General features: G+C 35.9%; 1 protein-coding gene across 4 annotated transcripts in view; it reads right to left on the bottom strand.

Annotated features, from left to right (window-relative positions):
* Positions 1-45: 45 nt before the first annotated feature.
* The window catches only part of ZnT63C (solute carrier family 30 member 1), a 42,360-nt gene continuing 24,420 nt past the window's right edge, over positions 46-17,985 (bottom strand). For 2 of the 4 annotated variants that reach the window (XM_074110857.1, XM_074110852.1), the window contains 6 exons: positions 15,159-15,334; positions 12,718-12,830; positions 9,421-9,544; positions 8,896-8,991; positions 6,237-6,379; positions 46-5,445 (listed from right to left, as the gene is read on the bottom strand). In XM_074110857.1, the coding sequence (XP_073966958.1) occupies positions 5,397-5,445; positions 6,237-6,379; positions 8,896-8,991; positions 9,421-9,544; positions 12,718-12,830; positions 15,159-15,334 (701 nt within the window). In that variant the 3' untranslated portion in view covers positions 46-5,396. The other 2 variants (XM_074110863.1, XM_074110869.1) reach the window with 2 other exon arrangements.

Here is a 17,985-nt window from a genome sequence, read left to right on the forward strand (position 1 = left end):
ATTTCACTATATAAGGAGCAGAACTTTTATAAAATAAAACATGCGTTTTAATACATATTTTTATTAACTGTGAAAATTCCACATATTCCTCTAACATTCAAATCATTGTCAACATCACAAGCAAACAATTTATTTAATTAAATCTTTAAGCCGGCCACACACGCTGGGTTATAACCGATGGTTATGCCTGCACAGTTAATTTGTGCAGGCATAACTGAACGTGTATACGACATGATCCCTTGCCTGCGCAAGCAAAATTTGAAATATGCAAATTGATATTTAAATGAACTGTGCAGGCGCATAACCATCGGTTATAACCTAGCGTGTGTGGCCGGCTTTAAAGGCCTGTTTGACGTCATCTAGTTTGTAAAGCCTTGAGATTTCGACAGTAGTTTTGCTTCCCTTAACCTGTCCTCTCCCAGAGGCACAAATTTGTGCCCAAATTCCTTTGATCCTGTTATCCTGGGAGATGACAGATTAATACTCAATAGGTAGATCTGAAGGGATTGGACACAGACTGAGTTACAAGACTATCTTATTATTTATCTCCATTTTAAAGCCACAACAGTCACAATTAGGTAGCTCGATGCTCGATGCCAGTTTTGTTGGCTGATACACGGTTGATTGTGTTACAGCAGTGAGGATATATTTTTTGATAATAAATCCATTCGACTGAGCGCTAAAGTGGAAGTCATAACTATGTGATCAACCTCTGATGGCATTTTAATGATGAGACCGAAGTTAATTGTTTTTTTAACCCGTGAAGCGCCACATTGACACAGACCTAATCATAGGGTGGTCCATGGCTTTGACGTAGTAACAAAATGTTATCAAACTGGCCTCGGTATCACTTAACGGCTGTGCCTGAATAACCTATGATTTGTACATAAATACAATAAATAGAATATGATTTGAGCAGCGACAGTCCGTAATGGTATCCGTCTTAAGCGAGGGTCCCACTTGCTTTAATGTTAACCAATGATAAATAATGGGTTTATTAAAAACGTTACAAAGTGTGACTCTAGCTTAAATAACGAACGAACAGTCATGAAATGTCCTGTTTTACAATTAATATGTCTACATAATTTTAAACTTAATAAAATCTAAAACAATAAACATATGCAAGGCAATAATTTAAAGGCGGTTATGGTTAATTCAATACTTAACCCTTTTTACCCTTGACATCTGTTTTTATCACTAAAAAGAAGTCATCACAATGTCTCGGATCTTTAAAAAAAAAGCCCAAGTTCCGTTCGAATTTTTCGAATAAGTCACTGTTATTCTATGAATCTGCATAAGATCATAATTTAATCTACATCTAGTGTATTTGGATGTATCAATATAATTGTTACATAAATAAATGCCCCACTGTAACAGCACGAATTTGTCCAGCAACAGCAACACAGCTCAAATTTCAGGTTCAGTGACAGAACTATGCTCGACTGGGTACAATGAATATGATTCAAATTTTCAAATTCCAAATTCAAATCATTTATTCAGTAAAAAGGCCGCAATGGGCACGTTTACACGACATTTTTTAAACTACCAGCGCTTTCGGAAAGACCATCATTGCCAAGAAGAATGCGCCGCAAGAAACTTAATCGCATAAAGGCCCCAAATAAGTTAAGTTACATCTTTGTAAGATGTTTGGGGTTGTTGTTAGTTGATATTAATTTGTATTTATAAATGCCATACATTGGACTTTTTTACTCGTGCTGTTCCCTAGTCCAAGTAATTCTCTCTACAAAATAATAAAATAAGCATATCTTAAACCTACGTGATTTCGGATTGAAAAGTGTGGCAAACCTCTATTTATTTGAACTAAAATGTTTTACTTTTTTATATCTAAAAGAATTATTGCATATGTTAACCCGTTCATTTCTCACCTAAAGTAATTAATCTAAATGTTTGGCGACACACTGACGCTTCTACGCTTAAAACTAGGAAATATGATCACATTTTTTAAGTTTAAGAAACAGTTTTTATATTATGTTGAGTTATTAGATAAACCAAAGTTCAAATTATGCTCGAACTGTTCCTAAAAATGCGCAGATATAGATTAAACGCAATTATCATCTAATAATAATTATTTTCAGACAATTAGATTGAAAAAAAAAAACGTTAATAATGGGTTTAACAAATAGTACATACCATAGATAATCATTAATTACTGAAATAATACAAATAAAAACGATACTGTTTTCTAAGAATGGATGTAAATATACATTGAACGTCTTTTGCTACTCTCAATATTACAGAGCTATTTTTCTATGTAGATTTGTCGCTATTTTATGGTCAAAGTATATTGAACTAGTTACGAATATAGGAAACACCATATTGCTTTTACTATTTATTTTAAGGCTATTATAAAACTAAATGTACCTACAGTCGGCGAAATATAAAAACGTCCTCGGGGTAGAGATTTGATATCTTAAAGTCAGATAAAGATAAATCCCGCGAAAACCCAAGGTCATTAGAACATTTCACGTTCCAAATTCATTCATTATGCACGTCAGTAAAAACCATCATGTTTGAAAAATACAAAGAAGTAACTACATGGTATGCAACAAAAAACTTTTACTGCTTTTTTTTTAAATATAAAAAACTAATTTTATCATAGATGCTTACAATAGCGATTACAAGTTACAACTGATAGTTTAGTTAAGATGCCTCCGTTTCTGATAAGAATTAAGTTGTTTTGTTTCAGTAAGTCTTTCTTGGTCAATATGAAATTACAGGGATTAGGTAGATACTTACATTGTTGTTCCTTTACAAAGTTGTAAGAAAAAACAATCTTCAAGAATTACCACGCCTGATTATGATAAGGAGAAAGGCGTCATACCCGTAGAAAACAGGTCAACGACCTTGTTTATTGGGTTCCATTGCAAAATTTGGGAATTGTTCCTCAAATTTGTTACCTTTTGGTCTATTTGTGAAACCCTACATACTAAAATGACAGTCTGAAATGTCAAATGTAAAAATAATGTGGCCAGCATAAAACGAACAGTGCTGCTCTATGATTTCGGTTTCCGATATAATTGTAAATAATCGGTAAAACGTATATTTTATTATAACAAAAATAACATTAAAGCATTTAATATTCTATTTTCTATTTTGAAAATATAAATATTTAACCACAGGTAAGAATACAGTGTTCATCACTTAGTGCCAACGTAAAAAATCATAACACAAGAGGGGCTACTATAAAACTGGAAAAACGAAGTTCGTATCGCACCGTCCCTTTCACTCGCGTATGAAATGAGATAAGCGTCAGCGGGATGGCAACATACGAAGTTCGAGTTTTGCATTTCGTAGTATAGGGCTAGATATCACACAACGTCATTCATGTTTTTCGTATTCGACATTCGTTACTTTCGTATTGTGATCGGATGTGTTCAGTGCGTTTTCTCGTGTTATGGTATGTGTGTTTTTATGGAAAGCATTGAGGGGGATCGTACTTAGAATGAAATTGAAACTTAAATATCAACATCTATAAAAAGTAGAAATATCTCCAAAACGGTCGCATTTTTATCAGACCCATTTTACCTTTTCTAGAATGTCCTAAGTGCCCTATATGTTAGTACTTCACGGATCCGTTCATATCTTAATATTTTATACATATAACATAGGTACCTACGAAATCTTTCGGTGATAACCGGTTGCGGCACATCATTTATGAGACGCAAAAGACTGGTCACATAAAACGTCATTTTAGTATCTCGGATTAAAAAACAGACCATAATTATTTACATTTTCCATGTAGTTACAGGCTGTAATTAGGTAGCCAAAAATAAATTTAAAATTCGTAAGGCAATGTCACAATTCTTGCAGATAAGATATGTATTGACAGACAAAAAGAGCGATCTACTTGGAAACTGCCAGAGAAAGTTAGCATTTGCCAGAAGGGTCTGGTTGTAAATACGTTTATATTTTGCAATATGTTCAGGGCTAGACAGTTTTAGACCAAAGCATAAATTGTTGTTTAAAAAAAGTAACTATTACAAAGAAAATATCGGAACGGAACCCTCAGAAATTGTAATACATTAATATTAATTCAGTTACAAAATGTTAAGATAAAACCTATTCAAGGACAAAATCATAATACATTTGATACCTTTGTTATACCGCCAACGATAATTTTACACCAAATGTCGAGTTTTTTAAATAGCTGTGTTTAAACATGACAGATCTAAAAATTACAAATAAATTAATTATGTAAGTTTGTAATTTATTAAAATTTTCTTAATTAAACTTTAATACAACGAATAGTGAATAGTTTCAGCCTCGTAATAATAGCTAACATGATAAAAAATGATTTTAATTGTTTTATTATAACGTTCCACCACATTTAACCAGCAGCATTAAAAATACTTGTTTAGGTAATGTGATACAATACCACGTGATTTAAAATAAAGAATACAAAATGGTATAGCTAAGAACAAATTAAATTAAAATACTTTAAACCAACAATTCGAAAATTCATCTAATATAATCTATCATTTCAATATAACATGAAATGGCCGATTATTCCAATAAATCGATTAAAACTATCATGAAGATTGTAGATCCGATGTAATGATTATTAAGAAACCTATAAAGTATATTTGGAAGATAAGCCTTTTCGCTTGATTTCACGCAACTTTTCCATTTTCGTTCTTAGACCTAACCATACTACTACTTACGACAGTGACGACAAAATGGCCAAATGACACTTGCACCTAAGACAATCAACAATTGTCTATCAATCAATGGTGTCTCAGAATTAACTTTACAAGATATTACATGTGCACTCAGCAGTTGTACAGTGCGCTGGAATTTGAAAGGATCGTGGTTTCCGAAAGAAAGAAATGTCAATTCCAAATAACAAATGTTTAATTTTTGAATGGTTGGCTTTTAAATATTCACGCACTGCACTTTAAATCCCCGTATAAGCTGAACTACATTTGGTGTTTGAATTAAAGTTTTAATTTCTCAAAAAACAGATTGATGACTCAAACCGGTCTATTCAATGTTGAATAAAGATGCTCGGACAAAGTGATAAACATCAATATTTTCATTAAAATATTAAAACACAAGTTCCTAGTATAATTATGTATGTTAGAAATCCGCAAGTTCGAATTCAAAATAATTTCGAATTTATACTTTACTGTGGAAGAGAATGTGAATTAATTATCGTCAGTTCCGAAACCTTACAAAACAAAGTCTGAATTCAAACGGTCCAAAAACTGACCAACGTATCTTCTTAGTTCTAATTTTTATAAATAAGTTAGTCTTCGATCTGATGTAAAGACAGTATCTTGGTGTTTAGCACAATGGTTGGACCGTGGCGGTCTACAGTCACTCGCAGTTCGTAATTCACAGTGAATTTAGGAAATCGCAGCGATTTGGAGCGGCTGTCAGACAGCCAGTCTGCCATCTTGGACCGTGGGAGTCGGGAGAAGGGAACTGGGAAGAAAAAACATTACAATATTACTAGCTGAAAAATGCCGTGCCGTGACGAATGAGTAGAGAACATTGTTGTTTTCAAGGTCATGGAGTGAAACCTTAATGGCTTGTACACAGGACAATTTTATACTCAACAATCTGCCAAATTTTTCCTTAGTGTTGTATGTTCCTATGAACTGATGAATATAATCTGTAGTTGACATCGTATAGTTTTATTTTAACCATTTCCCAGCCCCGCCAATTTAGATACACTAATCATAGTTTTACATTGTTTAGCTGCGGGATTAAAAAAAATAACGACTTCAATTGTTTTTTTACCATATTGTAAATTTAGCAAGGTCGAACATTTGTGTACATTTATGTGGTCGATATAATGCACTATGCCTGGAAAATGGTTAAGAGCTTCAAAGCGTATTCTTATCAGCAGCTTGTAATGCTAATTATGTCCTCAATGTTTAAGTACGTTACGTGCATCTACTTAACTGAATATAAGTATGTTTATCCGGTGTCGATGCCTAGTACAGTACAGTGTGAACAGAAGTGCAGGTGTTTAAAAATGATCTACACACGACTCTACGGCCACGGTAATAAGAGAGTACCTATGTTTAGATTGTTTTAAACACCACAACCGCGCATTAACTTCTGCTGCTGACTGTACAAGCATTCCTTATGTTGGGACTAAGTGAAACTGTGTAAATTGTCCCGTTATTTATTTAATTTTTCGAGAGTTCTTAACTTTACTAAACGAGTCAACAATCTCACATTTATATCGTTTATTTAACAACACTCACCCGCACTCCAAAGCGTCTAAGTGCCGAGCAGAGGCGCTCTGCGCGCCGGCCGCCATGTTTGAATTCATGGACTCTGTCCGCGATCCCATGTTCCTTTGCCTGCATAGGTACGGCGTCACGGCGGGAGATGGCGTTGTTCGCTCCTGCAACGTGAAACAAGTTGCAGAGATTGCACGTGGCGCGTTACTAGCAATGATAGCTTAGCTTACATTACAATGACAATTGGCATGATTTGCTGTTTGAAAATGGCAATATGTGTATTCCATATTTCGGTAAGTTTTTGTAAGGCGAACTTCATTTAGGATAATGTAGGTAATATTAGGAATAATTGATGTATACTTTCCTTCTCTATTAGAACTAATGGACAACCAACCTATCTAGTGACATGTATCACTAATAGGAGCCTAAAATAAAAGTATCCAGAAACAAAAAAGCCATTTTCAAACGTCTAATGAAAATTCAACATACAAAAATAATAGCTACAATGAATTGCAGGAACTACTTGTTATAGAAGCGCCAAGAGCAATTAATACAAAGATGAATGATGTTTAAGATATGATCAACAAGGTACGTGCGATAGTGTGATTAAAACACTGTTTATATACGTACTTCATGTTAGCGAATCGCTTCGTGAATAGTCAATATGAAATTTCACTCGTTATGGTTAACTCGGTTGTTACGTAGTGTATTTCACAACCTGCAGTCCTTTAACGACCATCGATTGGACAATTTCCATAGCATAATATATGGGGTAATTTTCTAAAGGTCAAGTCTATAAGCGATTCTCCATAAAAAGTGCAGTGATATCGATCTGATAACTGTACTCCATGAATTGCCCCTCTTTGAGTACCTATGAGTTAGTCCAATCAGGGAAATTGAGTTTTAAATCGTGCATGGCCTCAGCTTGTATCACTTAGGTTGGAAGACTGTAATGGTTACGGATCCCTGTTGTACGAAATTAGTAAATAAAAACAACCACCAAGAATCTACGGGTTCATTTAGTTACTAAAGTTTGAATTAAAAACCAGATTGATTACAATAAAATTTTACAATTTTTTTAATTTCATTCTATTTTACATAGCATTGAACACAAATCTAAATTTGGCGCAATAACATAGTATCATTCATAATTTTAATCTTTGGAACAACATTTGTATAAAAATCGGGTAAATTCGTTATAAAATCTTGACCCCCGTGATTTGGTCGGGCAGCAAGCTCGGCAATGGCGACTTGACCAGCAACTCCCATTTCAAAGATCGCATCTCCTTGAAAACAAATTATCGAACCCTTATCGTCTCTAAACTGAAAAACTGGAATCGAAAGTAAACAAATAGTGCTAAGTAAAAAAAAAAAACAACTAAAAATAAAACAAGTCAGGATAAAAAATAAGGAATGAATTAAGCTTCTTGTTAATGATTATTTTTAATTAGCAGAAATAATGATGAAATAGAGAGGCATAGAAAAGTAAAATGTGAGCCACCACCAGCAAATTAAGGAAACTTATTTGGCCACGTGAACAACTAGAATGATAATTATGTTTCAATATAAATGATACTCGTATATAACCGAGACACTTGGTCCATAAACCTTGCTTCGTTGACCAATTCTGTATATTTTGGATACGTGTAGTTAATTAATAACTAACGTTAGACTATTTAGGCCCTGAAGTAACTCAGACGAGACCAAATAACTTAAAAAACCAATTGAAGACATTTCAAGAAAAAAAAAGTATTCTAATACATTGAGTTAAATGGTCTCGTCTATCTACTTCGCTCCAATGCACGCTAATATATCCGCTTTTTTAATTGGTCATCTAATACTATATTCTAACAGCCTTATTCATAAAAAATCCTTAATTGAGGTTTGATCGGTCTGTTACTTAGCAGACTGATTAAGCTTGTTAGACGGTTGTCAAGAAGTATGATTCATAAACGATTGCTAGCAGTCTGCTAGTTGTTGAGCTGCTGATAGACGGATTAGACGCGTTATGTTGGCAATCTTGACAAATCAAAGACAAAAAATGGCCTCATCGATAATTTAAAAAAAAATTGACAGCAGTGACAGCAAATTAGCAGGAAAAAAAGCTAGATGTTTGTTTTCCCGCCATTTCCGATCCGCATGTTTATGTTTAAGTGCAAAAAGCCGTAATTATGTTAATCATCCTAATTTTATTTTTCTCATATTTATTTTTAGTAAAGTAGCAGTAATTTTAGAGGATTTTTAAATACAAATTCCTGAAAATAATTTTACCTTTTTTTTTTAATCTTTGCGTAACTTCACCCTTCACTAAAAATATCTTCGGTGTGGTTTTTTGCTCTTGTCAAAGTCAGCTGTTCAAACTTGTGGCGGCCATTTTGTGACTTAGCAGGGAGATAAAGGAGGGTCTACGCTCCTCTAACTTTAGCAGAGCCTTGATCGACTGATTAGCGCTAACACACGTTTATGAATCACGTTTTTTAGCATCGGGCCTTCAAGGAACCTTCAAGGAGGCTCTAACTTTTTATGAATAAGGCTGTAAATCTTTATGTCATACGCAGGTATTTTAATAATGAACGGACGGTATTCGCAATCTCAATTGCCTCGCCATAAATTCTGTTGCACTTGCATTATAAAACAAAGCTTCTTATGCTGGGCCCTGTTGGGTAATAGTTGAACTGACCTGTTGGTTCGGTCCACAACAAGTCGCGTTGTGGCATAGATCGTTGGGAGGACAATGCAGCGCGCACGGCGCCTCTGCCGCAATGCCGCTGATTACCTAATATAAAATAACAGTTTAATTAATTTGAATTCACCACTCTCTCCCGAATGTACCTGCATAATATCTGCTACGGCGGAGCGTGCAAAAATATCTGACACGTCCTACCGGCCTTAGAAACAGTCGTATCAGATATTTATGCACGCTTTATTGTGTCAGATATTGGTGCTGGTGACTGTACTATCATACCAACTGAAACGTGACCCACAGTTTTTATTCCAAGTGCCTGTTTCATTTTTCACGGTGCATACCTTAAACAGATTTTTATATTCTAACAAACTATACCTTAAGTACCAAATGTAAAAATGCAATTATTAGTTCGCTTTCGGTATAATTGAAGTTGAATTTTACTGTAAGTTTTGTTGACATAAATCCAATTTTTGGAAAAGTTTATGCTATAAATAATTTATATAGTGGAATTATATTTACCTCATTTCCATTTAAAGGTATCTCAACGAACTCTGGCTGTATGGTGGTGGAGTGGATACCTTCATTGTGAAAGAATTCTTTCACCTTCTCAGCTATCTTCATGTACTCTGACAGATTTCTACACCTGAAAAAAAACAAAATAACAAATTATGTAGTACTTTTCTTTAATGTGTGTGTGTGTGTGTGTGTGTGTGTGTGTGTGTGTGTGTACGTATGCATTTTTCTAAGTCATATTTATTTATCCGTTGCAACCATGGTCAATGTCAACGAATATATGGCGACTAAGTGTCATTGAGTTTTGTAATTGTACAAAATACGTCTCGTCACGATTTAGTTCCGGTTGTCAAGCTGTTTGCTTTGCATATTGAGATATTATGATACCCAGGAGTCTCATGCAGATTTAAACAAAGAGAAATTTGTCATTCTTTGTTATTGCAACTGCAGACGGTGCTATTTAAATTTATGATATACAATTGGATTATGTTTACAGAAACGATAAAACACGGTGTCATATAAGTTTATTTATGTAAAAAAAATATGGATTTAATCGTCCTTCAAGGATTATTGTTTATTCGTTTTCCAATAGGTCTTTAACAACACTAATTGTTTTAGAGACATTGTTCTCTGTGGCAATATGAGAACTCAATAAGTGACAATAGATGCCTTCTACATTGTGGAACTATTGAACAACTAGCCGTTACCCGCGACTCCGCCCGCGTAGAATTCGGTTTTCATAATCCCGCGGGAACTATGGCATTTTCCGGGATAAAAACTATCCTATGTCCTTCCCCAGGATGCAAACTATCCGTATACAAGATTTCATTTAAATCGGTTGAGCGGTTTAGACGTGTTGACGTAACAAACAAATAAACAAACTTTCGCATTTATATATTAGTGGGATAAATATAACAATGACAAACTAAAAATTGCCCAAGGAAGACATTAAAAACTTATTGTAAATAGATTCTTAAAGGTTTGAGAGGTTTTTAGAGTTCCGTAGTGAACTAGATACGGCGGACTCCCTTGCACTTATTTCATCAAATATTAGATAGGACCCATTACAATGTATTGAAATATTACGACTGTCCGGCGATAGGTGCCGTCCGACTTTACGGGACTGCCCTCTACTAGGAAGCTGTAATTTGGCATGAATATACATATCAGTCACGCCTACAGTGGTAAAATAAAAAAAATAAAAAATATTATAGGGTACCTCCAATAGACGTAAAGTGGGGGTGTTTTTTTCTCGACTAGTAGTGTGTACGACTATATAGTGTGTGGGGTATCGTTGGATAGGTATTTAAAAACCATTGGGGGGGTTTTCAAGACGATTTTTCGATTTAGTGATCCGTTTGCGAAATATTCAACTGTTAAGTGCAAATTTTCATTAAAATCGAGCGCCCCATATAAAAATATTCAGGATGGTAGTAAGTATATCATATTTACAAGGAAAATTATAACGGCTAAGATTGCTTGAGAATTATTAGTAGTTTAATTACTTGTTTTTTTTCGTAATGGCTGGCTACGGAACCCTATTTTTGGGGTGTCCGACACGCTCTTGGCCGTTTTTTAATTTAATACTTTCACAAGCAATTTCGCTTGTGGTTATCGTAAGCTGACTTAAGTAACTCGTAATCTTATGATTTTCATCTAAGCTAAACAAATCCACGTAAAGTCGTCTGCGAAAGAGTCAAAATAAATAATCGGGCCGTTGACATGATTTCAGACAAAGACGATTCTGGATTGGAATGTGGCCAAAAGTAATTTATTTTAGAATTTACTCACAACGAATTTCATACACACTGCAGCCAATAATAGCTGCAATCAAATCAAAACCTAATAATTTGAAAGTGTAACCTATTTTTTTTCGACTAGTAATCTGAAGATATTCACAAAGAAGAACCGATCCCCAAGAGAAGCAACTTCACATAATTGTATAGTAGTTTAATAAGTAGGCAATTGCCACCCGAGCCGAAGGCGAGAGGGATAATCATGTGTGCGTCCTTTGAGGGTTCTACCACACCAATCGATCGTTGGTGGAATAGATTATTCGTTGATCAATGGTCTCTAGAAGTAAAATGAAATGGTCGGTGCTAATAGATAGTTTCAACTACACTATGACCTTAGCACACCACTTAGGTGTGGCATTAGTTTTGATTTGACGCTACTTTTCGCTTTTTCGCAGCTATATACTCAATTCTTCCTTTGGCCAGAAATTGTTTTCGGAACGTGACTAAAAAAAAATTTGGCTATTTAGGCTCTGTTCTCCACAAGGTTCCACAGAAGGTTCTATGCATTTCGTTCAATTGTGATAACATATCAGTAGCTTATTAGCATAATTTCTGGTATTTATGCTACAGTACCGGCCAAAGATATATCACCTTTATGTTTTTTCACCTAAACTATTTTGGAGTAACCGATATTTGTTATCTTGTAGCATATACTCGTATATTCGCTAACAGGTACATTGCGCCATCTAATGAGTTTTCTATGAAATAATTATGAACAACAAGTAGTAGCCAAAACAATTTTTTTAAATGACCGACATTTAACGTTATGGAAGTTAACATTACATATAGTAGGTAAGCATTTTTCTTCGATTACAGCTTTACAACGATGGCATGGAGTCAATAAGAGCGTTAAGTGTTGACTGAGGGATATTATTTTATTCCTCCTGAAGTTGAACAAATTTTTGGCTTGCGTTAGTAGCTATTTTCCTTTTAAACGTCTCCCCAGCTCTTCCCATAACGATTCTATAATGTTAAGGTCAGGCACTTGGCCGGTCCATCAGACACGCGACGCCGCTTAAACCACTCTTGTACACGTTTAGCTTTGTGTTTTGGATCCTTATCCTGCTGGAAAATGTAACCACGACTAAGGAATTGTGTGTATAGAAGCATTATGTTCTGGAGGATATCTAGGTATAATTTTTTGTCCAGTATACCTTCGATTATGTGAAGAGGACCCATTCCTTTTGCGGGAAAAGCACCCCATACCGTAACAGAACCCCATCCATGCTTTATTGTGGGAAGTTGGTATTTGGGGTCATATCGAGTGCCTTCAGGATGACGAACCCACTTTATACCGTCACTACCAAAAAGCATAAACTTGCTTTCATCGCTCCAGAGAATGTCAGACCACTGCCGCAGTGTCCAGTTAATATGTGCTTTACACCACGGAACTCGTATCTTTTTATTATTTTCAGAAATAAGCGGTGTCTTTACAGGGCGTCCATGCAGTCCAGCGTGCTGCACAGTACACCACTAGGCTACAACAGTTTTTTTTTATTTAACTCACCGTATATGAGCACTGGCGATGATCCTGTCACCGGCCAACTGCCACACGTGGAACTCGTGGACAGCCAACACCCCGTCGACTTTTTCTAGGAGCCGTCGCTGTATGGCGTCCACCTGAACAAACAAACAATGTTAACATGTAATCGAACTTTATATTGTACATCATCACTACTTAGGCCCGTATCTAAAATAAATATCTTAACCAAACTGAACCTTGATCATACTGAGTAAAGTTCCGTTTAGTACGAATATTGATTTTGGTATATGGGCTACATATGGCTGGGTACATTGTGATTGATTAAATTGTGATAAGGTAAAAGCTTAGAGAAAGGGACAAAGCTCCTTGGTTGATGTTGATACACACACGTGGTTGATAATAAATGCCGATCTGCAAGCAGCAGTAGTGGCGTCATAACAACACGTTTCCCACCGGGTTGCTATCATAATCATAATCATTTATTGTGTGTGGAATTCAGATGGTGGATTCAGGTGTGACAAAAATGGCAAAGCTTGTGAACGCTAACTCCGAAGAGTTGCATCCAAAGTCATACTTAATTCATGTTTCACTCAGTCCCCGGGTTGTGTGGCACTCCGTGCCACTGATAGGCAATACTTGCCCATACGAATAGCGAGTTAAAGTGGCAATCGGCAGGGCAGATAGAACGGAGAACAGATGGCCGTTGGGGCCGAAAAGTTTCTCGAATGGAGATCGTGGACGTCCACCAACGAGATGGATGGATGACCTAGTTAAAGCCGCAGGTTCACGGTGGATACAGGCCGCTTTCAGCCGAAGCAACGAGAGTGCTATGGGGGAGGCCTATGTCCAACACTGGTACCATCAGCCAAATATGTGGTCTACCACCTTTAAGTTGATAGTCGTTTGCATGTCATAAAACAATAATGCCAATAGACGCGTCTGTCAACTTGAAAGTTCAACTTTGGCGACATATTCAGTTGATAGGATCTTGTTTAAAAATTGATAGACCACTAATTTGGCTGATGGTACACTGTTTCATCATATCAGCCACTATCAGTGGATGTACTACGGCTGATATGATGAAAGATCCTTGACCAAAGGCCTCGCAAAGATCTGCCGCCCGGAGCGAATAGGGCGCATCTGGTGTCTCTCCTTATTCTAACCAAATTAGTTTTCAATAATCTCATACTTTATTTAATGAACAGAATTAAAAACATAACGGTTCTAGAGTCTAGTTCGAGGTCTAGAATCCATCAATTTTGACTAACACATTAATTCTGATAAAAGCACTTGAGTAGATAACACGTGTTAGATTAGTATTTGAGTTTTGTTTTGATCTAATTAGTCTTCTCTGCCCTCGAATTATCTCGTTGTATCATGGTCGGTTATTTTTTTCGTAAGTTAATTTTTCCAACCCCATCGATTTTTATTTACCAAGGTCTACATTTTTCCTTAACTCACCACATTTTTAGAATTTACATATAAAAATATGTAGAGGTTAACGAAAACTCTTCTAATTTAAAGGCCGTTTACAAATACCTAAAGCCTCTATTTTCCAATTTTATCAAGCAACAATATAACGAGTTAATATTGATGTCGTGCAAATACTCCACACGATTTTGATAAGATAACGAGCGCAGGCAGCGCTCTGTGGATCTATAGGTGCAGGATATTCCACGCTGATAGGCGAAGATGGGTCGAAATTGAAACGCGTACATCGCACACTTAATGCCGTTAGTATTAGCCACTAACTGACACTTGAATAGTCTATTGATGACGACTTTTTTACAAGCGTGCAATTAACTTGCAATGCAAGTTCTCTTTAAATGTTGCAAGTCAAATTTTACCCACTTCCAGTGATCGAAGTCACTTGAAAGGTACTTACGATATATGTATATACACACACACACACACACACGCGCAATCATCACGCCTGTATTCCCAAATGGGGTAGGCAGAGCACTCGAAACGTTACCGCTTCGGAGCCACTTTTAGCAATTTTAGGTTTTAAGTTTGACAAAAACGGTACAATAGTGACAGGTTGCTAGCCTGTCGCCTACGGTATACCTTAACCTATATCCTCAGTCGCCTCTTACGACATCCACGGAAGAAATGGAGAGGTGTAATTCTAACCCGACACCACACGTATATAGTAGGATGAAAATGCAAAAATACCTCTCAGTAAAAAAATTGCAGTGTTTTTCTTTACAAAAATTACTTAAAAATAATTGATCGAGATAAAATCGACTCCAGCGTCTAGCTCTCAACGAATAATTCGTTTATCGCTATGCCGCGAAAACTATGCAATTTCCGGGATAAAAACTATCCTACGTCCTTCCCAGGGTCTCAATCTCCATCTAAATCGGTTCAGCGGTTTAAGCATGGCGATTAGTTAATTTTAATCAGGATCTCTGTCAACGGAACCGATGTAGAGGACCAATATTTTATTCTATAAAATTACATACCTGGATATGTGTGGGAACTGTCTGCAGAAGGATCAGGGCTGATTCCCTGAGTAGAGGCCAGACAGACACGAGGATTAAGCAAACTAGGACTATACTAAGCGCAGGATCTAGGTAGTATCTGTAAGTCCATTCGGTGAGCCATACTACTAATGCTGACGCTACTACTATTAAAGAACCTGGAACAATAATAAACAATATAATTAACCAGTGACAATTGTTAAAGTACTTGAGGTTGCATATTAAAAGTATTATTTAATGGGGTACAAATCAACTCTATATAATAGGAGTTGTGACAGTTGTAAGGCAATTCCTTCTTGGTTCATGTTTTAAGCATGCTAATAGTATACATAACAAACAATTTTTTTAAGAGTACCTCCCATAGACGTAAAGTGGGGGTGATTTTTTTTTCTCATCCAACCTTATAGTGTGGGGTATCGTTGGATAGGTCTTATAAAATCATTAGGGATTTGATAACACGATTTTTCAATTCAGCGATTTGTTTGCAAAATATTCAACTTTAAAGTGCAAATTTTTATTAAAATCATGCTTCCCCGCCCTCTCAAATCTAAACCGGTGGGTGGAAAAATTTGAAAAAATTCAAGATGGTAGTAAATATATGAAACTTACAAGCAAAACTATAACGGTTAAGTTTTCTTGAGAATTATTAGTAGTTTAAGAGTAAATAGCAGCCTAAGGTATAACATATACCTAAACTTGGAATATTCCGTACAAAATACGAAATCCTTAGAAAAATATTACTTAATAAGGGCATTATTCATGACATTGTCTGGTCATTATGAATATTGCTGCATCATTGGGCAATTCGATTACAACTGACTTTTGGTCAACTGAAGTCTGATACATTCAATCGGAAAGTTAGGTGTACACATGCACTGTGTGTCATAAAATCAATGCGGATTATTTCAGCAGAAGGTTGGTTTAGTTTGACTGAACAATCCTGTAATGATTTTCAGGATTTAATATACATAATAAATAATTTCGGTTGACGATCCGCACTGGGCCCGAATAGGGACTGCGTCGGTAGCCCTCATTTTGAAAGAAGACCTCTGCCCAGCAGCTTGGCGTACGTAGACTGGTGATGACCGATGACGGTCGACGTTTAAAGTATACGGCGTCAAAGGCGTGACTACATCGGGAATAAGTGTTTTAAGCGATTTCGATTTGTAGCATTCGAAGATGGCGGATGTAGGCAATATCTAATTTAACACAAAAGATTAAATTAACGGGGCTCATACGTATTTATATTCGACCTTCGCTCCTTAATGCAGTCCCACTTCGATAATGAATGTATTAGCATGTCCACAATGCGGTCGCTTGTTTTTCAATAAAATTTGCCACAATAGCCATATGCAAAAGTTGAATGATAGCGGAGGCGAAGTCACCGTGGCCGAAATAGGCTGGAAGTTAATCCCCGAAAAATCTCGTCAAAACCCATAGGCGTTCTCGCAGTACGAAAGACTCTTACTGTATCACAATTCACAATGTAATTTCCCTACTATTCGGGCAGTGACGTCTGTAAGTTAGTTTCTGTCATTAATGGACAAAAGTTTGTCGCACGTCTGAACTGAAGTTTTCCGAGGCGATGCGCGATGGATGGAAGTAGTGAAGAGCTATTTCATGTTTTTATTTCCTGTTTTTTAGATATTTAAATTGAATTTGACAGTGTATTGGTTTACAACAGTAATTCTGTGTAGATTTAGTTTTACTGAATAAACAAAATAATAATCATCATCATCATCAATGAAGTATCACGGATTGGTCCGAAGCGGATTGGTGCCTGGGCTCTTATAGTTACCTATATTAAATATATGTTTGGTCACACGAGGCAAATGTATGCGGCACCCCTTTTATCCCGTACAATTGAACACTGAACGCATTTCGCTTTGTTCGCTCATGAATGAGACTCATTGAGCCTGACGCGACCGCAAATTGGGTCAGTTATCGTGAAGCTTCATTAATTCCAGAACACGTTTGCACGGGTAGCTGACGTTATCTACGGGTTATATCAATAAATTGACTGATGGATAAGTAGTAGTAGTAGTGGTAATAGGTAGGTAGGTTCCTGTCTTCGTGGGTTTAGTTAGATTGATTTGGCAATGTAGTCAAACTGACGATTTAAGACACGTAGAATCAGTGATGGTGGTTGAAGTAAAGAAAAGAGTGATGAAGCCATTTCTAGGTTAAGTATTCAGTCCGTAATAAGTATGAATGTTTCTAGTGAATTATTGCGGTCTACTTGAAAGTATTTAATGCTTCGTGAAAGGTACAGAATTTCCTTGTCGGCTATATTAGTGAACTAGCTGTTGCCACAGAATAAGTAATAGTACAAGTACTGTTGCCCGCAATTTCGACTGTGTTCCGTGAAAACTTTGTATTTTAGCGGGATATAAAGTAGTAGGATATTTGAGTAGTCCTAGAAATTACTAGATATCATTTAATAATATTGTAAATCTGTTTAAAAAAATATACCTCGTTGAGTTTCTTGCCGGATTCTTCTCAACAGAGGTTTTTCCGAACCGGTGGTAGATTTTTTTTTGACATTCATAAGTGCTCGTTTTAGCCTAAATTGAATAAAGATATTTTGACTTTGACTACCTATACACATACGATAAACATACAAAGTTAAAGTTTTTACTTCATTAAAATTAGTATACACTTAATATGACTTAAATATATGTGAAACAATTATTATTAATGTAAGTAATTATAATTTACTTGTCTATCGCATAAGGTACATACCTACACGTTCTGTAATGATAGATTTAAGTTGTCTAATAAATAAATGAATAATAATTGATAAAATACA

Source organism: Choristoneura fumiferana, chromosome 2, assembly GCF_025370935.1.
Source record: "Choristoneura fumiferana chromosome 2, NRCan_CFum_1, whole genome shotgun sequence".
Classification (NCBI taxonomy): Eukaryota; Metazoa; Arthropoda; class Insecta; order Lepidoptera; family Tortricidae; genus Choristoneura; species Choristoneura fumiferana.